Source organism: Amblyomma mixtum, chromosome 4 (genome assembly GCF_055824585.1).
Source record: "Amblyomma mixtum isolate Tamu chromosome 4, ASM5582458v1, whole genome shotgun sequence".
Lineage (NCBI taxonomy): Eukaryota > Metazoa > Arthropoda > Arachnida > Ixodida > Ixodidae > Amblyomma > Amblyomma mixtum.
Window position 1 is genome coordinate 116883876 of NC_143015.1, and position 27057 is coordinate 116910932.

Below are 27057 nucleotides of genomic sequence, written 5' to 3' on the forward strand. Positions count from 1 at the left end.
CTCTTGGAATCCACTTCGTTACCCTTAAGGACCAGCGGTTATCTTGCCTTCGCATTACATGCCCTGCCCAAGCCCATTTCTTCCTCTTGATTTCAACTAAGATGTCATTAACCCGCGTTTGTTCCCTCACCCACTCTGCCCTCTTCCGATCTCTTAACGTTACACCTATCATTTTCCTTTCCATAGCTCGCTGCGTTGTTCTTAACTTAAGCTGAACCCTCTTTGTTAGCCTCCACGTTTCTGCCCCATAGGTGAGTACCGGTAAGATACAGCTGTTGTATACTTTTCTCTTCAGGGATATTGGTAAGCTACCATTCATGATCTGAGAGAACCTGCTGTATGCGCTCCACCCCATTCTTTTTCTTCTAGCTATTTCCCTCTTATGATCCGGATCTGCGGTCACTACCTGCCTAAGTAGACATATTCTCATACTACTTCCAGCACCTCGCTACCAATTGCGAAGTGCTGTTCCCTTGCTAGGCTGTTGAACATTACTTTGGTTTTCTGCATGTTGATTCTTAGCCCCAGCGTTCTGCTCTGCCTGTCTAACTGATTGATCATGCTTTGCAGTTCTTGTCCTGAGTGGCTTAGCAAGGCAATGTCATCAGCGAATCGCAAATTACTCAGGTATTCTCCATTAACTCTTATCGCCAAGTAGTATTACATGGTTAATTTTACAACAGGTGTGGACAGGGCACACTCCAGTAAATGGGAAGCAAAAGTTTCTAGCTGTAGCTCTTCCTTTCTTTTACTAACCTGCTTTTCCACTTCTTACAAAGGAATGTGGGGCAAATGAGGTCTAGGCTTCCACTGCTGTTCAAGTGCAGTGATTTACAGAAACAAGAACTTACGGAAACTGCCCCTGCTTTAAATGTTCATGTTCCAAGCACTGAAAACAGGTTCGACTTTATCAACTAAGGAGCTGTAGAAACGTGTGAATTACTGCCGGATTAAATTATTTTCTCTGCTGCACTCCTTTCAGCCCAAAAAAAGCACCACGGACATGATTCCAGTCTTCTGGCAGTAGTTCATTTATAGCAGATATGGTAAAAGTCCAGAGTGCAATCCCGTTGAGACAATTTAATTGGATTCACCCTAAAGTCATTCGCAATTCAATGAGCTCACCACGACTGCAACATTTTCACTCTTAAAATGAGTATCATCCCACTTGCTAATGCACAAAGGCCTTAAAAGAGCACCTCACGAAGGAACAAGTTCACGAATTTCACTCAGGCAAGGCATGTGTGCAGAATTTTTAATGCGAGAGATGCCATTCTGACAATACCTGTCTAGTATGATTCTGCTGGCTTACAGCCACTTCCACAGCTCATCTAGTGGAAAGTCATCCTTTTCAAAATATTTCAAACTTCTGATCCATATTCTGAGCCAAGGAGCAGGTTTATTCACAGGACGGAATTTTTAAGCAAATTCTGAGCACTGCTGCCATCACGGTGCGTGTACGGATTAAATCTGGATGTGCAGCACCAAAGGTGAAAATAAAGCCATTACGAACTGAAAATACTAAGCATCTACTGTCATTTCTCTTGTCCACGTAACGAGGACATTTGGCAGCTTTTGCGCTGTTCAGAGATCACAACTGCGCTCTTGGTAATAAATGTTAATGTATAATAGTGAGTGCAACCAGTGCATGTATGCACACCACTGCCGGAACTGTACTTGTCATACATGTTCATGCTTTGAATATTGTTAAAATGGCATCCTTTTCCAGTTTCCTGAGCAATAATCTGAAAGACTAAATGGAAGTGGCATGTTTTGTACCACATTCGCGTGGCCTTTTTACGCAGGGTTGGGGAGATAGAGTTTCTTACTATTACCTAGAGGGAAAGCTGGCGGCGCTGCCCTTCAGCCACCATGGACGCTCAAAGCATCATGGGGCGGTGAGCTACTTGTTGCGGCACAGTCGTAGTTTTTCGGGAACACGGAGTGTCATTACTAAGACGTTTCATTCCAAAAACGCTGTTCGTGTGTGCGCAGACGACTTTCGCGCGAACGCAGTGTGCAAAAACCATAGTAGTAAAAACGCATAGACACACGACGCCAATAAAAGTTTCACTTTTCCGAAATGCTATTAAAAACTTCTTGAAGTATCTAAGCAACAACATTTTTTTTTAAAACATTTACTTTTAAAAATGTGCCTGTTAGTTAAATATTATTTTTTATAGTGTTCATTACTTGGCCAATAGGAGAGCGAGTCGTCTCTTATTTTGGGCAAACTTTGCACTTAAATGCTTTTCTGCTCGTTTGTTGCAATCATTAGACAAGATATTGAATGTTAGGACGTTTGTTGTAGTCAAACAGCTGTATTTTTCTATTATTTTTTGGCCAAAAGTTGCAGTTCCGCAACAAGTAGCTCACCGCCCCATGATGCTTTGAGCGCCCATGGTGGCTGAAGTGGTCTTGAGGGGTCGCCATGCAAACTCCCATGGACGGGCTGCCAGCTTTCCCTCTAGGTAATAGTAAGAAACTCTATGGTTGGGGGTGAAATGGTGGTGGGCGATAGCGCCCGGCCCCTGTGGATGGATGGATGATAATGGCTTTACCCTTTGTATCAGGCTGCAGCGTGCGCCACCTAGCCTATGAATCCCCCCACCCCGCCAACGTTGAATTGTTCCTCTTAATTTCGCTTTTACCTGGCCTACTGCACATTAGACAGTCTATCCAATACTCGCAAATGTCTTCAACCAACACATTCGTAGAGAGCTGTGAATTTCCCAAACCAATGTATTCTTAAAATGAATCGCACGAGTATCTTGTCAGAAGCGACAACAACGCGCCAGCGTTCGGCAGCTGTCTCAAAGGCCACCTTTTTGTGTTTTTTATATGTATATTATTTGCCTCCATATGGTGTGTTTACACAAGAGTTTTCAAATAGTCCTGTTTTTATTAAACAAGAAGTTCATAGAAAGTTCGAAAGCGAGTACACGAATTTGCCATCTCCGCAAACCACTATCAACACACAACGATACAGCTGAAGCTTATGACGTCATCTACAACTCTCGGTTTACGAGTTGAGTTGTCATCGCTGCATTGGGGGCACGGGTGTGCGTAACATTCAGACAATGGGCTCCTGAAACGGCAAACACACACACACACGCACACACCGAAGCGGCAGCCGCGTTCGTGCGAGACAGTGTGTGTGTCCGCTCAGTGACAGGAGTACCCCGCGCCCGCTCTAGCCAAGGACTCGCCGAGAGGACGACGACGTTTCAAAAGCACGACGCTTTCGTCGCGAAGGGCCTTAGCTACAGGACACACTCTGCGTATGCGCGCCTTCAGGGTCGACTAGGACGTGCATTCATGCAGTCATGGTCCCAGCGGAGCCAGGAGCTAGCGCAAGCGTCTCTGCCGCGCGCGCGGGTTTACGAAATCGGGCGCGTTAAGTCACGCGACACTCCCGACTACAGGTTTTTCTTCGAACAAGTGCGCGCATGCACGCACACGCACAAACACGTCGTGCACAACGGCTGGCGAGGCGAGGAGGGTGCGATAACAGCTGACCGCTCCGCGCTGACGCATCGGAACGGGAAACGACACTCCAAGCACGCTCCCCCCCGAACGACGCGACAACGATGCAGCGGGAAGAGAGGGAAACAAAACAAAACAAAGCGGAAAGTAATGACGTCTCTTACATCACCCCGCAAATCGCAGGGGCGCTGACATATGACAGATTAATAACTGGCAGCCGCGGGCATCCAGCGGACTGGCCATTCAAGGCTAAGGGGGCTAAGGGCTCCGTCGTCGGACCAGCAGAGTCCGAATGGTCGTCGAGACCTTGGAGCGTGCAGGTGCTACCGAGAGCACCAGAGGGACTTGGACGTGAACTGACGTAAAGAAGAAAAATAAAATTGAGAGCGCTCTCGCTCTTTGGCTTTCTGTCCTACTTACCTTGAGCACTGCCTCGGGCTGGGCTTGCCCTTCGTTCGCGATCTCAGCTGGGCCCGTGCGAGCGAGGGCAGGGGAGCGGGCGACAAGCCAAACGCGCCTCGAACGATTCACAATAGCGAGAGAGTGTGCGTGCGCGGCTATGGAAAATGAGCTGCATACTGGCGCTTTGCAAAAAGAGGAGGGGGAACTGGGCTGATAACGCCTGCAGCGGGCGAGATCGATCCTAGAGTGAGGCGGTGTTTGTTTTGGTACACCGAACGTCAGCAACGAAGCACCGCGAAAACGAGAAAGACAGCGAGAAAGCATCTTTTCGTCGAGCGGACGGGCACCACCGCCGCGGTCGGGAGGGACTCCAAATAGGGAGGACGGTGCGCCAGCGAGAGACTGCTTGCCAGCGCCTAAACAGCGACGAACGGGGAGCGATAGCGTTCGCGAAGAGAAAAATTAGGAAACATGCTTGGGCCAGAGCTGAGCGCTGTTGCACAAGCTCGGAAACACTACGGCACCCCGCTTGCAATCGCGCGAGAGAGAGACTCGGCAAAACTTACGTGCCGTCCTGGTTGAAATTCACATATAAGAGTCCGGGCTGTTCGCCCCCTTCCACTGCTAGATTCATGAGTCCGCCGATGCCTTGCTTGACTCCCTTGCCGATGTTGTTCAGGTTTGACGCTAAATGCTGCATACACGCGCAAACATTGTCACCACCACAACAAAGGTGTGCGCTGTGAAGCAGCAACACCACAGCCAGCCACCGTCAGCTGAGTTGTATGGCCGACGGCTAATGGCTACGCCACTAAATGCCAGTCTGCTACGCGCTCGTTCATTGGCTTGCGGAACTGTGACGTCACTGTTCGCGTCCAGCGTCATTTTTTGCGATGGCAGCGGCGCCTCACGAAGCGAGAAAGAACGACATTTTTGCCTTTATATGCCTCGTAAAGATGGCAGCAGCTTCGCTTTTTAACCACCGCGCTCCGAGTTTAAACGAGCATTGTTATTTACTCCAGTAATCTGCTTAATGCTGCATTGCTAGGTGCTCATATACTCATGCCACTGAGAGACCGGTTTAGAGGAAACATCTGGAAAAGTGTAAGGTTCCACTGCCTGAACTTCTTTAATCCGTTAAGTCCGTTTTCACTGTACGAATGAAAGTTGCGTGCAGTGCACGCGTAGCTGCAACTTGGGGCGGATCATAATTTTTCGCTTTTCGCAAACAGGCTGCGGTGGTTACCGCAGCAATGTTACGACAACTCATGGGGCCCTGAAGTCTTATCAAAACTTTATTACTCATGCGTCGTGATTAAAACGGCAACGCCAAGTGCATGATAACAAACGACCAGGTGATAAGACAACGCCCTACCCTATGACTGTGCCTTGCAGCAAAGTGCTTGCAGTAAATGTCAGCGCGTGCAAAGACTTTAAAGCCATATAACCGCTTCCGTAATGGCAATCCGTTATTGTCTTAAGATAAACATGCTCTCAGAACCACTGTACTACGTGAGGATCGAGCGAGCCACAATCTGTCAGTGCCAAGAGGGACGGAAAGGTCGCAGTGAACCTCGATAGTGTCGCTTTAGTTTATCTCTGCGCACCCGGCATAATCAAAACACCAACATAACATTCGCTTCCTGCGCACGGTTGCTGCTTTGTTCCCGGAAACGTGCAAGCGTTATGAGCATATCCGTTGGAAAATCAACAGACCGATGCTCAGTCGATACATCTGCGTTCGATTACTTCAGGATCACCTGTAATTACGATAATGGATATCTGGCGCGACAAAGCTGCTCTTGGGGTAAGTCATGCATGAATAGAAGGATTGTAGAGTAATTTAATTTGGACAAGCGCTCCAAAGCCTGCATTCGTATGGCTCTAGCTAGACACAAACAAGAGTGGCAGCGGGGATCGAACCCGACACCTCATTTTCAGGTGAAGAGCGCCGCGAGTCTTGGATAGCCTGCATACTTGTGGGCACTTCCCTTGAAGTAAAAGCAATCAGTGAACGTCGAGTAAGTATTTCACGCCTACCCATGCGCTTCTCTTGTGCAGAGAAATGCGGTAGTCTTGGTCGATGCCATGCATCTGCGCGCGGTGCAAGATAACCCCTTCCCCTCAAAGCTGTCCATCGCCCCGTCCGGCAAGCCAGGTGCCCGTGGCCTTGGTGGCATCCGTGCGGGCCGCTTCCGCACAAAAGCTTCGAGGTCGTATCCTTTGCACGTGGCCTAGCGAACTCTTTGTACTCACTCGTTTGGGAATGTTTCGGGAAAAGCTGTTCGGGGGGGGGGGGGGGGGGGGGGGGCGCAGTGGAGTACCAGTCGGAAAAGGTGCCTCGATGCTGCGCGGCGGAGGGGGGCGCGCGCATCGAGGCACCCTACCAGTCGGACGGCTGAAACCTCCGCACTGGGAGAGAGAGAGAGAGAGAGAAAAGTTTGGAGTGGGGTAAACAACCCCGATATTCAGTTGTGGGCTGGAGGTCGTCTGAACGTGTCTAATTGGTCTCGTCTGTCGGGAGGAAAGTCTGAGCGCCCTTCCTTCCTTTCCGTCCGCTTCTTCCTTTGGCGTCTCCCCCTCCACTCATCCGGTCCTCAGCGTTTCTCCTGGAAAAGACTACGCGGAATGCAGCGATAGCTTCGCTGGCAGTTGCCCGACGCGCAGATGAGAGAGCGGTTATGATAGGTTTATATATGCTGAGGAAGAGTGTTGGGATGGGTGGACGAACCCAGTGCTGTGAGAAAGAAGGTTTGGTGATGCGTTCCACGCATTTAAGCGTCACGCACGTGCTGAGAGACTGGTTGGGTGAGTGGCCGATTCGTTCGGATCGTCAAGCTGCGTATGGTTTATTTCCAACACTAACGCAGGCCTCTTTGACACAAATCGTCTGCATCTGGCGTCGTCATCGCGGCCCTACGTGCGTCGGCTGTACTGATGGTGGCAAGACGCGGAGGGTAACGAAAAGGGTTCAACTTAAATGGAGGACGACAAAGCAGCGAGCTATATGGAAAGGAAAATGATAGGCGCAATGTAGGGCAGATTGGTTTGGTTTATGGGGTTTAACGTCCCAAAGCGACTGAGGCTATGAGAGACGCCGTAGTGAAGGGCTCCGGAAATTTCGACCACCTGGGGTTCTTTAACGTGCACTGACATCGCACAGTACACGCGCCTCTAGAATTTCTCCTCCAAAGAAATTCCAGCCGCCGCGGCCGGGATCGAACCCGCGTCTTTCGGGTCAGCAGCCGAGCACCATAACCGCTGAGCCACCGCGGCGGCCAATGTAGGGCAGAGAACAAACGCGGGTTAATGATATCCTAGTTGAAATAAAGATGAAGAAATGGGCTTGGGCGGGGCATGTAATGCGAAGGAAAGATAACCGATGGTCCTTAAAGGGCCACTGACCAGGGTCCGGACATTTTTGAAAAACAAGCCCACTGCATAGATGAGGCATCGAAGATAACCTCTGCAAAATACTAGAGCCATGCGCGCCCCGAAAAGCTGCGAAAATTCAAATCAAAGCCCGTTCGTTCTTTCCTTCCTTCAAAAACGGGCCCGGCCCACTACTCTGCACCCCGCTGACGTCAAGGGGGGCTACTTTCGCTAAAGGCACTCCATTGGTGCATCGTTCTGACTGACGGGAGAAGGTTGGGCGTAGCCTTGGCGTCGCGTCGTCTGCACAACGCTTTCCGCAGCGCCTTCTGTTCTGGCTCATGCCTACAAACCCGCATGAAGGAACAAAAAAAAAACTGCGGAGGGAGCGTGCGGCGACAGCCTTGAACCCTAGCCATAAAAAGTAAAAAAACAGTAAAACTGAGGGAGTTGGCTCGCCCCCCCCCTCCCCCCCCCCCCACCCCCGCCGTGATCCCGTCACGAGACGCTCTGCGTGCGCGCTCCCTTCTCAGTTTCTTTTCTTCTATGCGAGCCCCCCAAAACAAGGTTTTAATTAGTAGTGCAGCAGAGCCTTTCCCTCGCTCGCCCACTTTACCGCTCCGCACACATACCGCTTATCTTTCGTGCATCTTGCGTACGCCTTGACTCCAATGAATGACATATGCTTTGGAGCGGAGAAAAGACACAAACACACAGAACACAAACACGCATGGAGAAAAGCAAACGGGCGGTTGCCGGGTCCGCGCTTCGCCGTGTGTTTCGAACACAACCGACTTCCGCCCCTCCGCTCGTGAAACGGTGGGGGGCCTAAAAGAAAATGAAAAGGTGGCTCGTTAACTGGGAATGACAAACAGATGTATGAAAGGATGCGCTCGCTAACAAGTCTAGGTGGTCGAGCCGATCGCGCCTCTCGATCGTTCAGTGTGCGGAGAAAATGCAAAAACCAAGAAAAGAATTCTATTGAAGGCGGGGCCATGACGTCGCCCTGTGACGCACTGCACAGACACCACGCCTCCGGCTTACACCGGAGAAGGAAGGGGTGATTTTGCCTTGCCGAGCCTACTCGACGAGGAGCGGGAGAGAAAAATTTCGAGGAGGGAATGGAAGGAGAGGAGGCTCGCTCAAAGTGAGGTAGAGAGTGTCTGCTGGCCGCGGGTGGGCAGGGGGCCTAATGGAAGGAGAGGAGGCTCGCTCAAAGTGAGGTAGAGAGTGTCTGCTGGCCGCGGGTGGGCAGGGGGCCTTTAAAGGCCCCCTGCCCACCCGCGGCCAGCAGACACTCTCTACCTCACTTTGAGCGAGCCTCCTCTCCTTCCATTCCCTCCTCGAAATTTTTCTCTCCCGCTCCTCGTCGAGTAGGCTCGGCAAGGCAAAATCACCCCTTCCTTCTCCGGTGTAAGCCGGAGGCGTGGTGTCTGTGGAGTGCGTCACAGGGCGACGTCATGGCCCCGCCTTCAATAGAATTCTTTTCTTGGTTTTTGCATTTTCTCCGCACACTGAACGATCGAGAGGCGCGATCGGCTCGACCACCTAGACTTGTTAGCGAGCGCATCCTTTCATACATCTGTTTGTCATTCCCAGTTAACGAGCCACCTTTTCATTTTCTTTTAGGCCCCCCACCGTTTCACGAGCGGAGGGGCGGAAGTCGGTTGTGTTCGAAACACACGGCGAAGCGCGGACCCGGCAACCGCCCGTTTGCTTTTCTCCATGCGTGTTTGTGTTCTGTGTGTTTGTGTCTTTTCTCCGCTCCAAAGCATATGTCATTCATTGAAGTCAAGGCGTACGCAAGATGCACGAAAGATAAGCGGTATGTGTGCGGAGCGGTAAAGTGGGCGAGCGAGGGAAAGGCTCTGCTGCACTACTAATTAAAACCTTGTTTTGGGGGGCTCGCATAGAAGAAAAGAAACTGAGAAGGGAGCGCGCACGCAGAGCGTCTCGTGACGGGATCACGGCGGGGGTGGGGGGGGGGGGGGGAGGGGGGGGCGAGCCAACTCCCTCAGTTTTACTGTTTTTTTACTTTTTATGGCTAGGGTTCAAGGCTGTCGCCGCACGCTCCCTCCGCAGTTTTTTTTTTGTTCCTTCATGCGGGTTTGTAGGCATGAGCCAGAACAGAAGGCGCTGCGGAAAGCGTTGTGCAGACGACGCGACGCCAAGGCTACGCCCAACCTTCTCCCGTCAGTCAGAACGATGCACCAATGGAGTGCCTTTAGCGAAAGTAGCCCCCCTTGACGTCAGCGGGGTGCAGAGTAGTGGGCCGGGCCCGTTTTTGAAGGAAGGAAAGAACGAACGGGCTTTGATTTGAATTTTCGCAGCTTTTCGGGGCGCGCATGGCTCTAGTATTTTGCAGAGGTTATCTTCGATGCCTCATTTATGCAGTGGGCTTGTTTTTCAAAAATGTCCGGACCCTGGTCAGTGGCCCTTTAAGGGTAACGGATTGGATACCAAGAGAAGGCAAGCGCAGCAGGGGGCGGCAGAAAGTTAGGTGGGCGGATGAGATTAAGAAGTTTGTGGGAATACAGTGGCCGCAGCTGCCAAAGGACAGGATTAATTGGAGAGGCATGGGAGAGGCCTTTATCCTGCAGTGGGCGTAGTCAGGCTGATGATGATTATGATGATGATGATGAATACGAACAACTCACCGTATTTTCGGGTATGCAATACGCTTGCAGTACGCGGGCACAAGAAACCGCAAAGAGTACAATGGGCAAGAAAAAGAACTTTATTTAAGTATCCTAGTCATCCATGATTGCATACCCTTTTATGCCCTGAGGCAATAAATATTGCTTTGAAAAAAAAAAAGAAAATTGCCCTACCTGCACCGCCAGACAATAAACGGAAGCAAGTGTTCAGTGCTTCGATTTGTTGATACCATCATATGCCATGCTGACCGAGATCACTAAGGGATGCCAGTTGTGAATTTGCGCATGTTTATAAATAGCGTACACAAGTGCGAAATGTCATCAGCATTTTGCGGAGCCGGCGGCACTGAAGAGGACTGCGGAGCGCCACAGAAATACGAAGGAGGGAAGTCAACACTGCAATAAATTGAACACGGCTGCTGTCAGAATGGCGACTGCGTGTTGAAGAAAATAACATCGTTTTCAGTTGGCAACTATAAAAAGTAGGTCTTAAACCGACGTGTTCTTCAAACGAGCCAACCATGATGCCATTCGTGAGTACGCACAAGATGACGCAGGCGGCAAGATAAATACTACCTAATTATTCGCTACCCATTCATTAAACGAAAACAAATTGTACGCTGTAATGCGCAAGCAATGGTGACGAGGGCGCGCACTTCTTAGGCGAATGAGTTATGAACTTATTAGAAAGTTCCTTCATGTGGCTTTTCCAAATGGAACCGTTAACTTCCAAAAACAGTATACTTCAGACGGGGAAGAAACTGCGACTAGTTTTAAGGCAAGTCCAGCATGCTATTTATTTACGTATATTAGCAACTTTTTTGCCTCACGGACAATTGCTACTACGTAGGAAATGGAAATATAAAAAAAAAATTTCTGGGGTTCAACTCGGATGAACCTAGTTTACAGAGCGGAAGCTCGATTAAGCGCGGTCACACACGGCTTGCTGTGCTTTTAACCGACGGTCGAAGCAGTGGTCGAAGTTGAAGTGGAGGCAATGCCAGAGTCCACTACCACCTTCCTTTGCCATTGTTCACTCCGCTGCTGCCGCTACTTCTCCAGACTAGCCTCTCGTTCTTTTTCAGTTTCTGCTTCAATCTTGGCACGACGTTCTTCGTCATAAGAATAATCAGATTCAATCAGCCGTCTACGATACACAGCCGAAGCGCTGGTTCCAGCGCGCGACCCCTCCATGGCTATCTGCGAACGTCAAGCAAAGCTTCGCGCTTTTATTATCTGATCAGATGAACGGCGAGTCACGTGATTCAGCGCAACTGCGAGGTGAGCGTTGAACCGTTGCGAACGCCGCCGGCTCCATGCGCCATAGCTGCGCCGAGGCGCGGTGAGTCACGTGGTACTACATGACTTCGACGCTTGAAGGTCATTCTTCGGAACAGCATGACCTTGAGGTTTTGCATGGGAGAAGTAGAGCTTACGCTCAAAAACTGCTTACGAGGCTGCTGCCGCTATCAGCGGATACCGCTACCTCTATATGATCATGTGCAAGAAAACAAAAGGTGTTTGCTTTGTGTCTTGTGTAAAAACTCATTTACGAGGGATGAGATTCTCAAATATCAATGTTTCCAAATGGAATCATTGGGAGCTGGAGGTCCTAATGTTTGATTTCCCGTGGTCGCTTATGTTACATAAATATCGTGTTTTATTATTTTTCTGTGCTCTGTACTTAACGTTATTTGCTCCAAAGCAGATGACTACATTCACAACGCGCAACTTTTGGAGCGCAAAGGAAGAAGTTTGAAAAGCTGCGCACGTCACGTGGCAAGGTGACAGGCAGTGATGTCGAATCATCAGATGAAGAAGTCATAATCGTAAAAGCCCGGATGAAAAACAAGAGGAACGCGAAAACAATGAACCTGCACGCTGTTTTGGATGTCACGTGAAATTTTAAAACTGTGAGGCAATGAAAAACCTAATGCCATATATTTATTTATTTTTTCAAAAGACCCCCAAAGGCCCTCATTTGAGGGTATTACATGGGGGGGGGGGGGGGGGGGGGAGTAAGTACAAAACACTGTTATAAGGCTAAAAATATTGCACTAAAATAAAATAGAAATCACAAAATATTGATCATAAATAGGCATGCACAGAAAGGGTCGCCACAATGCACATAGCAGCAAGATTTAAGAATAAATAACAACACCGCTAGAAAAAGAAAAAGACGACACTGGAAAAAGTGCGCTGAAGTACAAAACAAAAAAATATAAAATAAAAAGAAGACAAGGCGGAAGTAAGAACGCTGAAAAAAAATACCTTTTTAGTTGTTGAAACATGAGTGAATAAGGTGTTGGAATTTATTTAAATAAGATTCTGTGGAAATTTCTGATGGCAAAGCCATGTACTGGATATCTGCAAATAAGTAAGATAATTAAACTTTTCGTACTACGGTAGACTTCACTCGCCATTTGCGATAATTATATCGGTTTAGAACAGTGTGCAACAGTACACCGCGCATGACTCGCTCTGTCGAACTGCACACACTACATTCTCGAAACTTATTCCGCCCCAAGCAGGATCCGCACGGAGCGTTTCTTCGAATGATTTGTCGGTCGTCCGATTCAGAGCGACAAAACTTTGACGCTGGCGCGCCCGTCTTCTTCGAAACTTGAGAATGGGGCCCGCTGAACGGTGTCACGCAGGGCGACGCACGGGCCGATTACGGCTCGACAAGAGTTGCCAACTTAACTGGAGTCCGCTCATTCTCCACCCAGCTCGCTGTGCGTTGCCCGCAGCGCATACTAACCAGTAAGTATGCAGGTCATGAAGACGGAGAAAGAAAGAGCATTAAACGACAGGCTAGAAACGCGGAAGTAAAAAATTGGATGAATTCAATGGAAAAGAAACATAGTGTAGAACTATATCGATACTGGAAAAGGCAGATCAGGAAAGAATTTTTCTATGATTACTCAAGAGGCAGTGCCCTACTTTTTGAAGCTAGGTCAGGATGTCTTAGAACGCGCAGCTACAAAAAGAAATTTAACGAAGAAGATGACACATGTGCCGTGTGTGGTAGATCTGTGGAAACAATTGAACACCTCATAATGAAATGTGATGGTATCCATCCGGATGTCGATGCAGGTGCAGTCACTCTTCCTGAGGCCCTAGGGTTTAAAGATAACAATGGTCATGTAAATAAATCTGCAGTGGAAGTTAGCAAAAAGCGATTGGAGGATTGGTGGCTGAAAAGCAGAGATGTGGCATAAGGTTAGAATTGTAGGAAACTGTAGGTAAAGATGATGGCGATTCTTAATGTGAATTGCCAACACAGTAAACAAAAAAATAATAAATAAAGAAAAGCTGAGCATGGTGGCAATTGCCACCACCCTGTTTCAAAGGGGGCGCTCCTATCCATCCATCCACCCAGCGAGTGCGCTGCGCTTCTCAGGTGCGGTGTGCAGTTTAGTTTCGGGAGGGTGCTAGAGTATAAAAGGATTTGCGCTAAATGACAGCTTACTCCCTTTTTACTCCATTCTGTTCAGACTAACTCCCATTGGCTGGAGGGAAGTGACGTCACCTGACCGACTAACTCCCATTGGCTGGAAGGAACTCACGTCACCAGACCGGGAAGTGGAGTCATTTTCTGGAAAGGCATCGACAGCTTCTAATGCTATCGCACTGCCAACAAATGAGGCATTATTTGACAAACGATGTACATTCCAGAGCAGACAGGGCGCAGCCGTGAAAAAGGAAATCACATCACCATGCGCTAGTCGCAGTCGACACACACTCAGCCGCGCACGCAGAGCGAAATAAAGCTTCGCCGCTTCATTCGGGCCGTCGCTCGCTCAGTATCATGCAGCTTTATCGCAGGGACATTCACGCAGTCTTATTTCAAGCGTATCTAATCAGTTCGGCCTCTCTGACTCCGTCGACAGCTTTGCACGAGGTCGCAGAAGCAGTGATATGAGCAGATGAGAATTTACCGATACCGTACTGATTAGATGAGCAGACAAAATGTGTACCTTCGATGCACGAGCAGGCAAGAATCGCCCCCCAAACGCAGCCTCGACTGCCTCGGCGCCTGGCTCATTGTATTCTCTCCCTCAACAGCAGGGGTCTCCTTCATCAGCTACCTTAAAAAAAAAGAAGCGGTTTTGGGTAGCTTTCGGACCTGGCCAACAAAAGGACCGCTGCTGCCATGCTGCCCCTCCGACATATGGAGCTACGCTCTCAACGACGTCAGCGACTGCGGAGAGCGGCCGGTGCGCCGCGAAGGAGCTTTGTCGGCATGTTTGAAGATCAGCTACTGTGGCTACAGCTTCAGTGAATGACGATCCCCACAATCGGTTTTATTGCGAAAGCAATATTACTTGCACTTTCACGCCTTTGCCGTGCCGCGGCCGGTCACCACCATCGTGCCGCGGCGGTGTCCACCATTGACCTTCATTTGACCTTGATTGCATTAGATGGGATTAGATTAGATTGCATTAGACTGGACTGGATTAGATTAGATTACATTATATTAGATTGGATTGGTTTGGATTGGATTATATAACCGATGCATCACTACAAGTCTAACCACAAGCACCACCACCAGCTACACTACCAGCTGAACCATGGCGTAGGTACGGATATTGCTTTCGCAATTACCGGGCTTAACCAAGCTGAGCCACAGCGAATTTTTTTATTTTGGAACAACGTGCCTCGTCATTCCATAAAACTGGGCACGATACTTCAGACAACTATCTTCGATACCGATACCCGATGTCCTGAAAAACTGCATTTTCGATACCGACACAATATATATTTAGGTAGTTATATACACAATATATGCCACTTTGTTTTTTGGGGGGGGAGGGCAGGCCTCTGTCAGACACTACTAGGCGCCTTTAGCTTGCTCTCCCTTGTTTGCAGTCTCTGTACTGGCCAAACGAAACCAATAAATGAAATGAAATATACTCGATACTGTATCTTCGATACATTATTGAAATCGATAATACAGTGATTAGTTAAGTTTATTTCTCCGTGGTTTGTGGAATGATTAGTACGTCCAATATAACAAACTATTTCTTAAGGGGCGTAAACTAGTCCGGCCGCACGAATTTAAGTAGGCTGCAATTTCTTCAAGGTGCATAATTAGTAGACTAGAAAAATAATTTTTTTTAAAGCTGATGTTATTGCCGCGAAGCTGTCTGTAATCCCCCAATAACAATCGTATAAGCTCTTAAGTGTTTTTGAGGCTCTTCATTAGTTACATGCGTGGTTACATGCAGCATTCGCCTCTGCCTTTACGCTGTATTCAAAGGTGCAAGCTTCCTCTTTTGGGAAAGGTGGTAGTGATTTATTTTTAAAAATAAAAAATAAAAAAGGTGAAGCAAAAGAGTGTTGCCGGCAGCGGCAATTGCTATCTAATATGGCGGAAATGAAAGGGAAAGGGAGAGGATAGGGAGGAGAGTATAGAGGGGAGCGATAGCAAGAAAGAACAGGGGAGAGCTTTGTACTATTTACGGCAGTGGGTTTAGCAGTCGTTTCAAGTTGAACGTTCTGTGTATAAAACTGGAAAGAAGACAACAAAAATATAAGGTCTGAAAGTATTTATTGCGGCAAACATAATCAAATGAAATATGAAATGAAAAACGAAATAAAAAAAGAACAAGCGTACTTAGAATGCGTACGTGCCGTGAAGGCGAAAGCTTATTCATCGTAAGCGTTCGACCTCGACACAGGTTGCGCACTGAGACATGAACGAAGACGACCTCCGAACGCTGGTTGTACAACACTCAACCCACAAAAGTACGAGTGAAGCATTCGGATATCCGGTTCGAATACCTGTCGAAATTGGCGCGTAAGGACATGATGAGGGTGTCAAGTATGCTATTTTCTTTAATGAACAGACCAATTATGTCAGAAAGAAAATCAGTTGTATCTTTGACAAAGGAAGGGAAAGTCGGTGGAATTTCTCTTATTAAGCCTGTCGACAAAACTGGACATCTTTTCGTAGGTAGTTCCTATCCCAGAAATAATTGGTCATCCCGGATTATTTTCTTCATGTATTTTTGGCAGAAGGTAAAACCTACAGGGGATGGGGGACAACGGAAGCAAAGACTTGTAATTTTAATCAGTTATTTTGTTCTCATTTACGAGGTATATTCTAGAGTGGTTTTGACCACGTGTTTAAAATGCGATGTTTGGTCAGAAGCTACATGTTTGTAGAAAGAGTTGTCGCTTAGCTTCCGCTGTGCTTCATTCTTGTAGTCTCCGATATTCATGACGACAATTGTACCACCCTTGACTGCGGGCTTTATAACTATGTCGGAACGTGTGGCGACGGATTTCAAAGCATTTTCTTTTTTGCGTGACAGGTTTTTTCGGCAATATGAACGCTTTTTACGCTCCGACTGGATGTCATTTTACACAGCCTTTACGTAGAGGTCGAGACAGTTACCTCGCTGTGGAGGAGGAGTCCAATGCATAGTCGATGGAAGCGAAGGCCCAGCGACTCTATTCTCAGACTCACTCTAACAGCATACAATCGAAGCTTTAGGCGACGGGCAAAATTATCCAAGTCTTCGTAAAATTGGAGCTCATTTATGCTTCCACTGGCGGGACAAAAGCGTAGGCCTTTCGATAAGATACCACGCTCTTCGTTGGAGAGGTTTGCATCCGAAATAATAACTATGGAAATACCTCCCCATATTTGCTTATGCCACGATAAACGAGTTCAGTGTCAACAGACTCTTCGGGCATATCTATTTCTCTTGGATTGCCGATTGGAACACTATAACACCGTGGCGACTGAGCTTTTGTTTTTTGGCCAATAATAAGCTACTTTTTTTTTCCGTTTTGAAGTGTTACAAAGCGTGCACCGCGTGGTCCGTTAGATAGCTAATTAGATTCAATAAATTATTTTACCTGTCGTACCAAGTTATGAAGACAAGATCCATAATACTCTATTACATTCTCCAAAAGCCGCATGACACATCCTTTAAGCTCTCCTGCTATTATGCCACGTGGCTTTGTGATAGTTCCGACACGGCTGGTTTCACATTTATTCGTAAACCCTTTGGTGCAACAAAGTTAAAGTGCTAACATGATGCTGATACCTTATCCTGTTCTCAACAATTTGACGACTTTTAAAAAACGTTGTTGACAGTTCAGAGTTGGAAAGTTCACCAGGGAGCACACAGTGGCGTAAATATAAAGCACCCTGGCGGGCAGCGTCGGAAATTGTCTTTCTGCTCAGGCCGTGGCGGCTCTCCGTTGTTGGCAGCGGCGGAGGGTGGACGTCCGGAGTCGGACCTCTTTGCGATGTCTTGCTCGCTGGTCCACACTGGTCCACACTGCTCGCTGGTCCAGCCATAGTGCCTGACTCCGTGCCGAGTCCCGCAGGATGATGTGCTGCAGATGGCCCGCCCTTAGGGCGACGATGGCCGTAGGGAGAAAGAATTCCGGCCGGTTGGAATCCATTGGAACCCATGGTCAATGTAGAAAACTTCCCTCGTGCGGCAGGAATATTTACAGAGAAAAACTTGCACGCCTGCCGGTTGCACCGCTCCACGAAACGCCGGTTACGACCTCCTTTGAGGCGATTTGAAGCCCGAGGGAGTACCAAAGTTGCGTAAATTTTGCTCACGTTCAGCCGCTTCTCCTTGATGGTGGTAATCAGCTGACGGTACCGGTCGTATGTGGTTTTAACCGGTTCCTTTGAACTGTCATTGGTGCCGACATGCAGAACCACTGTTGTCGCACTGCGAGGGGCGAGGTCCGGCAGATCCATGGCGTCTTCCACAGTGGCTTCATTTTGTGAAATAAAGGCGGGAGTTCCATTCCGCCCAGGATGGAGGTGATTGTGAAGATGCTTGCTTTGGGAGTCGCCGATTAATACTGTGGTTGTCGAGGTGCTTGGGAACTTCCAGGTGATGTTCTTCGCCGTGACTTGGTGAGGTGCCATGGTAGCAATATAAGGGATGCCAAATTCTTCAAAGCAACTGGTTATAGTAAGTTCGGGAAGTCGCATTCAAAAACTTTTAACGTCGACAGGGGAACGGGGATTTTTTCAAGGTCGACCGGGGCCCGGTCTTCGTCAAGAATGACCGTACAGCGCATAGACGCGTTCACAGGGGGCTTTGAAAAGAAGGGAGAGAGAAAGACACCGGCGCCAAGGGGGGAGGGGGAGCAAAGGTGCAGCGGCGCGCACGAACGGACTACACACGTACATGAGGTGATAAAGGGAGGGCTGGCGGGCAAGCGACTAGGGCGCGAAAAAAACAAAGCGTAGTGTGAGACAGTGGCGGTGGTGGTTTATTTAATAGTAATAATAATAAAACTGAAGCAAAAGAGTGTTGCCGGCCGCGGCAATTGCTATCTTTAAGCACCCGAGCTGCAGCCGGCGGAAATGAAAGAGAAAGGGAGAGGATAGTGAGGAGAAGTATAGAGGGGAGCGACAAGATACTGGTTCCAGGGAGGGCGGACGGACTTCCGTATACCATAAAGAAAAAAGAATAGCAACAATGATTTTTATCAACAGTTTATTTCTAACACAATTTTTGTGCGCTTCGTTGTTGAAAAATAAATAGCGAACGATATAGACGTTAGTTATACCATAACTCAAGCTTTGAATGCTCACGCTTACGAGAGCAATATTCATTTCGATGCCAGGGAAAACAGGCCGTCGGCTGAGATATCCCGCCACCGACGTTACCCGCCACGACGTGTCCAGCAAGGTCAAAGCACCTGTCCGGGCATTTCACGAGTGGGATTAGCGGCCTTCATTCCTCAGTTCGGGGAAGGGGCCATGTTCCGCCCTCGGTCCCCTCTGACAAGGCGGCTGGTCGGCGCTGCCTGTCAAGCCAACTAAAGGGATGATCCCCTGGCTGGCCTCACTGTGTCCCATGGTGGGATAAAGACATGAATGGGTGGCTCCCTGCCGCCCCGACGAGGTTAATGGCCACCGCAACCTCAGGTGAATGGCACCGCCACCGCCGTTGTCGCCGCGCTGGCGCCAAGGCAAGACAACGGTGGGGGCAGGGCATGACCACGATACCTCGACAATCACTACGAATTTTTCGCGTACAACTACCAATCTGTAGAACGTACAATTGTGTGAATGAAGACAGCCGCTAACACGGTGAACGTACAAAATAGGGGACTACTAGACGCATCACAGACGAAAAAGCTTTCCAGTTCTACGTAAAAAAAAAACGGACGTTCGGAAAGATGTGCAAAGGTACTGCGTTAGCAGTGTTTGTGAACCACCACAAGCACGAATCGTGCACGGATCTACCTTGGGCATGCCGAGGCCGCCATTACGTCCAACGTTGAGCACGCTGGTTTGACAAGGTAGCGAAACACTGACATTAAAATGTTTCTGCGATGTTTTCTCCAAGTCTGCTCCTACCTGTCCACACAGCGCTAAAATCTGATTTGTGACAGCTTTCCGGCGGTGGCGGGGGTAATAGTGGTTTATCTTAAAAAAAAAAGAAAAAAAGGTGAAGCAAAAGATTGTTGCCGGCCGCGGCAATTGTTATCTAATATCTTAAGCACCCGAGCTGCCGCCGGCGGAAATGAAAAGGAAAGAGAGAGCTTCTGCAGCTCTTTCGAAAACCATACACGGTAGAGTCAGTAGTGATGCATGGTTTAATGGTGTTTTCTAGTTAAGGCGGGAAGCCATGATGTGTAAAAGTCAGCTTCCTTCCTGCGTGAAGACACTTTCCAGCAAAAGAACCCAGACTGGACCGGCTGGAAGATGCCTCCTGCTTGAAGCGGACCAAACAAGGAGGGAAAAAAAAGGTCACTGACATCCGGGGGTCCTACAAGGGGTGAGGAGACATACCTCCACAAGGGTGCCGCGGAGGAAAGCGTCGGAGTGGTTTTGCATGGCTCGGAAAAAAAAGATAGAAAAAACTCGCTGGGGCCTTGGGGATTTCACGAAGAATGAGAAAAGCCGCCTTTTCAGCAGCCCCGCATTTTTTTTTTTAAACTCGTGAGCAAAAGTTGTTTAGTTTCCTGCAGCAGAGAAGTTCTCTCAGTTCCAAGGGGTAGTGCAAGCCAAGACGACGGACAATGAACATATGCACACACCCCAGGGGCTAACTTTCGAAGGACGAGGCTTACAGTGGAAAGGACATTGACTCCATCGGAGCTAAACTGGCTGGACTCCTCTTTATCGGATGGGGAGAGATACACGTCGAATCTGAGACCTCGAGGTCTCCCTTGTAAACTTTGGATCGACTGCCAAAACTCGCATGACGTTCTGTGGAAGCGTGGCACCTTCGGGGACGTACACACTTTGTTGTCTTTCCTGTAGCCCTCAAGTGGCCAGAGGGAGCAAAGTTCCTCGACGCGTCCAAACACTCACTTTCCCCAATCTCCACCACCTACACTGCATTCACTCAACCCGCATGCGCTCATATTAAAAAAAAAAAGATATCTCAACTCTGCAGCACGGTTTTTTAAAAGGAAGGTCCGTGGAAACGAATTTATGCAGTTTTCTCGGATACAGTGGGCCTCACGTATTTAATCGTGGTCAGGTAGATGCGGTCTACTTCGACATGACTAAAGCTTTCGACACGGTTTCGCATGAGGTACAGCCTTTGTCAAAAGTTTAGAGCTCACGGGGTTCACTTCTAAGCTTTATATTGGGACTCCAGGAGCATTCATGGAAGTAGTACCTATTGCAGGTGGCAGTACCAGAAATCTTCACATGTCCAGGAAATTTGGAGCGCTAGAGAATCATTAAAAACAACACAGTGTGGCTCAAAAGAAAACCTCCTGGGCTCCAAACTTTTGACAAAGGCTGTACTTATATTGAAGATGGAAAAATATGGAATTTTCCCCATTCACTGTAAATGGCTCGAAAGCTACCTTGACAACCGCCGTAATGGGGTCCAGTTTTCCGTCTGTGTGTGCAACGAGTTTGTCATCGGGGGTGCCTAAGGGCGCACTCTTGGGACGCTGTTGTTTTTAGTGTTTATTAATGATTTGCCGCTACAAGTTGTGAACTCGAGGGTTTTGATTTTTTTTGCGGATGATATGAAATTATTCCGTCAAATTGAGAACATAGAGTACTGCCGCCGATTGCAAGCTGACATTAACAGCATTGAGAAATGGTGCTTGATGAATCGCCATAAATTGAATACTAAAAAAATTCCGTTTTGCCATTAACTAGAAAACTCGACGCAGTCATATTTGTTTATGCACTTGTGGCCGGCAAAATATCTCATGCCGCCCATGCACGAGGCCTTGGTGTTATTGTGGACTCAAGGCTTGATTTACGATTACATGTTGTATTGCACGCACTGAGACAGCTTGGGCTTATTTCTGGAGCAACAAAAACATTTTTGTCGATACGAGAGTCTTCGCACTCTTTATTGTGCTCTCATGGGACCACGTCTTCAGTTCGCGTACTGCAAGAAAATTGAAAATGTTCAACGTAAGCTCACACGCATTCTCTGTGACAGATATATTGCTCGCCGTCGTTTCTACGACTATGATTGCCTCTTAGCATACCTCAGTATGTCCACTCTTCATAACAGACGACTCATGCGTGGCATGCAGTTTCTGCAAAAAGTTGTGCGTGGCTCCACTGAATCTCAACAATTATTGATTTCACTGAGATTTCGTGTGCCTCTTTCAAAAGCCGCCAAATGTTCTGATACTTTTTTATCCCATGATGCATGCCATGTTTTCAGTGACTCGTTCCATGTGTTCAATGACAGCGCCTCGTCAGTGGATGGGCTTTCTCGTTAAGGTGGAGCGGTCGAAAAGTGTGTCTTTTGACCCTCGTCGCGGCGCGTGTCAAAAGATCAAAGGCAGCGCTGACTGGGGACGAGGAGGTCATCACCCTTCACCGTGTGGTTCCCGCCATAAGTCTCCCAAGTCCGGTGATGTCGTGCTGCTACGTCGGGGAGGCCACACCGCCGGGGGTCGCCCTTTGCCGCCGGCTGCTAGGGGTAGGGGTAGTTTATTTAGGGACCAGGGACAAAGGCAGGCAAGAAAACAAGGATCTAGTTAAGTTCCTCAATGACGATATAAAACAATATGAAGATGGTGTCGATATTATTCTGCTTGGAGACATGAATGGCCACATCGAGGATCTGGATGAATACCAGCGCTGGATTAGGGGGGGGGGTCTAAGAGGGCTGCAGCCCAGGGCCTCACCTCCGACGGCAGGAGAAGGGGCCCATTCATTCTAACTTGCTTAGTGTATGGAACCGCGGGAAATGGAACTCTGAACGACACGTATGAAGCGAGAAAACCAGACCGAAGAGATGGGCCCCCACCTTATGTAACTTCGTATGTAGCCTAATCAGTTGGGGGGAGCTTGCCAAGCTGCAAAAACAGGAATCCTCCGCCACCCCGAGGGGGCCCCTTTTCTTACGAAGCGATTTATGCGTTTGCTTACGGATTGCGGAAAGGTTTTCGTGGTTTTCTGTCGATCCCGCCCGTCCAGTGGCATCTGAAGGTGTATAGTGTAGAAGGTGTAGTGTGTTAGGTGATGGTGGTGAAAACTTTTATTTTGTGAAAAAGAGTTTGGGAGCCACAGAGTGGCCCCGCTACATGGTCGGCGTCCCTAGTCCGGGACACCGCATGACGAGGCCCCGTCTCTCGCCCGTTTCACCAGAGCCCTTTGGGACTCAAGCGAGGAGCAGTTTAGGAGGGCAGTCTCCCATGCCTCTCTGGAAGGGGTAGGGGAAGAGGGGAGGTGGGGATTAGAGCTGTGCACGGGCTCGGGCCGGCCCGAAAACCCGCACCCGGCCCGGCCCGCGGGCCGGGCTCGGACCTTGCGGAAGTCTACTTACCCGGGCCCGGGCCGGGCTCGGGCCACGGTATATTTGTCTCGGACGAGCCGGCCGGGCTTCGCGATCGCGATTGCTCCTGCGTGGCTCCAGCAATCGGAGTGCAGAAAGAGACGAGCTGAGCGAGTACTTGGCCACAGAGTCGACCCTTTGCTCAGAGTTTGAGCTATCATAGTTTTGGAGAAGCAAGGCAGCGACGTACCCAAAGCTTTCTCTTCTTTCCAAGAAAGTGTTAGCCATTCCGGCTACCAGTTCAAGCAGCGAGAGAAATTTCAGCGCTGCCGGGTTCATTATGCAGGAGCGCCGCACTTGTCTCAAGCGGTCATCAATGGACGATTTGTTGTTTTTACATAATAACTTGGAGTGATAACTCTCTACATGCGCCGTGTTTGCATATACTCACTAATTTTCCTCTAGACCATGAGAGCCAAGCATTTTAAAAACATTGAAATAAACTGATTTTCCTTAAATTATCTCTTTCTGTTTCATCGTCACTTCAATTTCAGTTTTGCATGTCGGGCCGGGCCCGGGCAGGGCCTCAACTCGGGCCGGGCCCGGGCGGGCTTAGGTTTCTTCAGTGTAGGGCCGGGCCGGGCCTCCGTCAGTATAGTGTAGGGCTCGGGCCGGGCGCGGGCTGAAATTTGCGGCCCGTGCACAGCTCTAGTGGGGATTTTGAGTACATGCCCACACCATGTGGAAGATATCACAGGTCTCCCCACAGTGTGGGCATCGCCCATCCGTGTTAGGATCGTAATGTTTTATTATTGCAGGACAGAGAAGAGTACCTGTCTGCAGGCGCCTTAAAGTTCGCTCCTCCGTCTTACTCAGCCCTTTTGCAGGGGCCGGGAAAAGGCGGTGGTTGTCGCTATAATGTGTTAATATTTCCCTGAATCGCAGCAGCGGCTGGTTAGTCTCCGAGCCAGAAGAGCTGGGATGAGGAGCCCGGTGAGTAAGCGCTCGGGCAGCCGCGTCAGCGGCCTCATTACCTCGTAAGCCCTGGTGGCCAGGAGCTCAAATGATTCGTTTGGGTGTTGGATCAGTGGCGGTCCGTCGTAGAATACAAGCAGCTAAGGGGGAGATCTCCTCTGCCAAGTAATGTTCACATGCTTTTCGGGAGTCCGTGATGATTATTCTCGAATTGGCGTGGGCGGCAGCAAGCGCTATCGCTACTTCCTCCGCCCGCATTGAATTCGGGGCTCGAAAGGAGAGTCCATCAACGTGCATTTCCTGGTGAACGACAGCGGCCGAGTAAAATCCCGTGGGCGATGGCCCTGCTACGTCTACATAATATACACCGGGTCGGGAGCCGTGTTGTCTCTCAAGAGCCCGAGCCCGCGCTTGTCGTCTGTTTTCATGCATGTCGGTATCCATGTTACGGGGGAGCGGGGAGACCCAGAGCATATGGCGCCATAGTACTGGGATACGCTCCGCCTCCTCTGGAGTGCAGTCGTGTTGGATGTGTAAGCGGTTTAGCAGGCGGCGCCCAGGAGCCGTCTGCGTGAGCCGCGTGTATTGGCTCACGAGGTGGGCCTCCCGCAGCTCCTGGTAGGAGTTTAGCACCCCCAATGCCTTGAGTTTGGCATTAGAGGTAGCCACCGGGAGATCCAGGGCTCGCTTAGTTGCCTTGCGGATGATGGCGTCTATTCACGCCTCGTCTTGCTTAGTAGGGCGGGGATATGGCACGGCGTAGAGGATTCGGCTAGTCACGAAGGCATAGACGAGCCGAAGCGCGTCCCTGCCCCGCAGACCACCCCGCTTGTTGGAAACGCGGCGGATCATGCGGCCTACCTGTTCGCCTACTGTCTTCAGTTTCGCTGTAGTGGAGTCCGGTCTGAGTCTCTGGTGAATGAAAAGGCCCTGGCGTCGGCACAACAGGCGGGACTCCTGCCTCGTCACCAAGCATTCTGCTGGGACTGCTTTCATAATTCGCTAAATATCCACTAATTTTTAAAAACACACATATATCCGATCAATGTAAAAAATAGTTGCTTTGCGCCCTCTGAAATATAAGGAAATTCAACGCTTTAGTGTCATAAGTATGATTAGAGCAGGGTAGGGAAAAACAAAACTAGAATGCGCAGCGGAATTTGAAGCGGCGTCTACTTGTTCGAGTATCATATACAGACTGTTGAGAAAATAAACGCGCACAGTAGAATGCTTCTCTCAGATACACGGTTGGATTGTTAGAGTTCCAATTTCGCACAGATATGACATTTGGTCGTCACAATTATTTTTACAACACAGGGTTTTCTTCTTTAGATTTAACCAATTGAAAAACAAATCAAGCTGCGCTAGCTTCTTGGAAGTCCCACAGTTTCACTTTGTGCTCTGGCGGCCACTAGGAAAGCGAAACACTCGTTTATGGGTTTATGTTTAGGTTTATGGGCTTTAACGTCCCAAATCAAGCCCGGCTCTGCGGGACGCCGTCATGGAACACTCCGGATAATTTCGACCACCTCAAGTTCTTTAAGTGCACTGATATCGCATAGTGCACAGGCCTCTAGCATTTTGCCTCCAGTGAAATGTGACCACCGCTGCCAGGGCAATTTATTTTGTTCGTTCTTTTTTCTTTGAACTGGTTTTGTAGAGCCAGGTGAAATTTAATTCTTGAGGAAATAAAAGGCGCAGTAACTGCCTCACTTCTAGGTGGACACCTCAACCGTGTCTTGAGGGGATGGAGGAAGGTGTGAAGTGAAAGGAGAGAAAGAGATGCCATTGGTTTATTGGTTTATGGGGGTTTAACGATCCAAAGGAACTCAGGATATGAGAGACGCCTTAGTAAAGGGCTCCGGAAATTTCGACCACCTGGGGTTCTTTAACGTGAACTGACATCGCACAGTACTTGGGCTTCTAGAATTTCGCCTCCATCGAAATTCGACCGCCGTCGCCGGGATCGAGCCTGTATGTTTCGGGTCAGCAGCCGAGCACCATAACCACTGAGCCACCGCAGCAGCAAAAAAAAGAGGTGCCGTTGCGGAGCGCTCAGGAATAATTTCGACCACCTGGGTATCATTAACGTGCTCGGGAATCGCACAGCAAACGGGTGCCTTTTTGCATTTCGCCTCTATCAAAACGCGGCTGCCGTACGGCTGGGTTTGAACCCGGGTACTGGGCTCAGCGCTGAGCATGCCCTACCACTGATCCAGGACTTAATTTCTCGGCCACAGACGGACACGTGTCGCGCGTTCCAAGAGTCGCGTTGTGTTTTGTGCGCTGTAAAACTAATGCTACTGCGTTACTGTTGCATGAATCCCATATCGATCGCACTTCGCTCTTTCTAATTATGTGGAATTACAATGAAACATGGGATATATTCCAATAGTGCAGCAGGGAGGCGCGTGGAGGGAAAGTGAGAGGGGGCCTACATGCGCATTAGCCCAGGGACCCCATTTTTCTTAATCCGGCCCTGATGGATACACAGCTTGTAACGAGAAGTTAATGCTAGACTTCTGTGAGTGGCACAACCTAGTTATTGTCAATAGAGAAACTAAATGTGAGGGACAAATCACGTGGGAATCCCGTAACAGGCAAACAACCATCTATAGCAAGCTAGCAATAGACGAAGAGGGGAAGTACAGCCTAGGAAGTGATCAGAGACGTATTAGTATACAGCTGGAAGACCTAGTCAGAATAGAAATGCAGCGAAGCCAAAAAGACAACGCAAAATTAAACGACGAACAGATAGCGCTAATAGCAGCCGACATGGAAGAAATCGAGAAACGCCCCATAGAAAAGTGGAATTTTAATCAGTTAGAACTACTCATCACTACAAAAATGAAACAAATGAAAGGAGCAAACCGCTGGAGAGGAAAGAGGAAGCCGCGAAGCTGGTAGAATATGGAAATTAAGGAGGCCATCGAACAACGACGGGCGGCTTCAAGGGAACACAGAGAAGCAAAGAGGGCGCAGCTATCTGAAGAGGAAATAGGCGAAAAATGGGAATCTTATCGACAAAAGAAACAGCAAGTTCAGGTCCTCGTCCAGGCTAAATTAAAGCAGTCTTCTGATCAATGGCTGGCTAAAGTTCGCGATGCAGATAAAGGGCGGCCAAGAAAATTCTGGAACCATATAAGCTGGATGGGAAAAACAAATCAAAGAAAGCAGGAACAGATTAAAGATGCTGAGGGAAAATGTTTAGAGGGAGACGATGCTATGAACTACATTACGTCAGTCACAACTGCGTCATTTAGCAACGACAGTAGGGTAATCTCCCCAAGTGAGGGAGCAACACAGAACAGCACAATAGAGAACAGCTTAGAATTGACTAGTCTTACCTGGAAAAAGGCGGAAGCAAATATTCCTAAAACCACATCCACAGAGATAGACGAAATTCCAATTAAGCTGATTAATGAACTTGGCCCAAGAAGCAAGGAAACACTGATAAA

The 27057-nt window shown here is 48.9% G+C and overlaps 1 protein-coding gene across 6 annotated transcripts in view; it reads right to left on the minus strand.

Annotated features, from left to right (window-relative positions):
• The window catches only part of Atg18a (Autophagy-related 18a), a 32356-nt gene extending 27654 nt beyond the window's left edge, over positions 1 to 4702 (minus strand). For 4 of the 6 annotated variants that reach the window (XM_089587877.1, XM_089587882.1, XM_089587881.1 and 1 more), the window contains exon 1: positions 4455 to 4702. In XM_089587877.1, coding sequence (XP_089444003.1) covers positions 4455 to 4588 — 134 coding nt within the window. In that variant the 5' untranslated portion in view covers positions 4589 to 4702. The remainder of the gene's footprint in view (positions 1 to 4454) is intronic. The other 2 variants (XM_089587878.1, XM_089587879.1) reach the window with 1 other exon arrangement.
• Positions 4703 to 27057: the final 22355 nt, after the last annotated feature.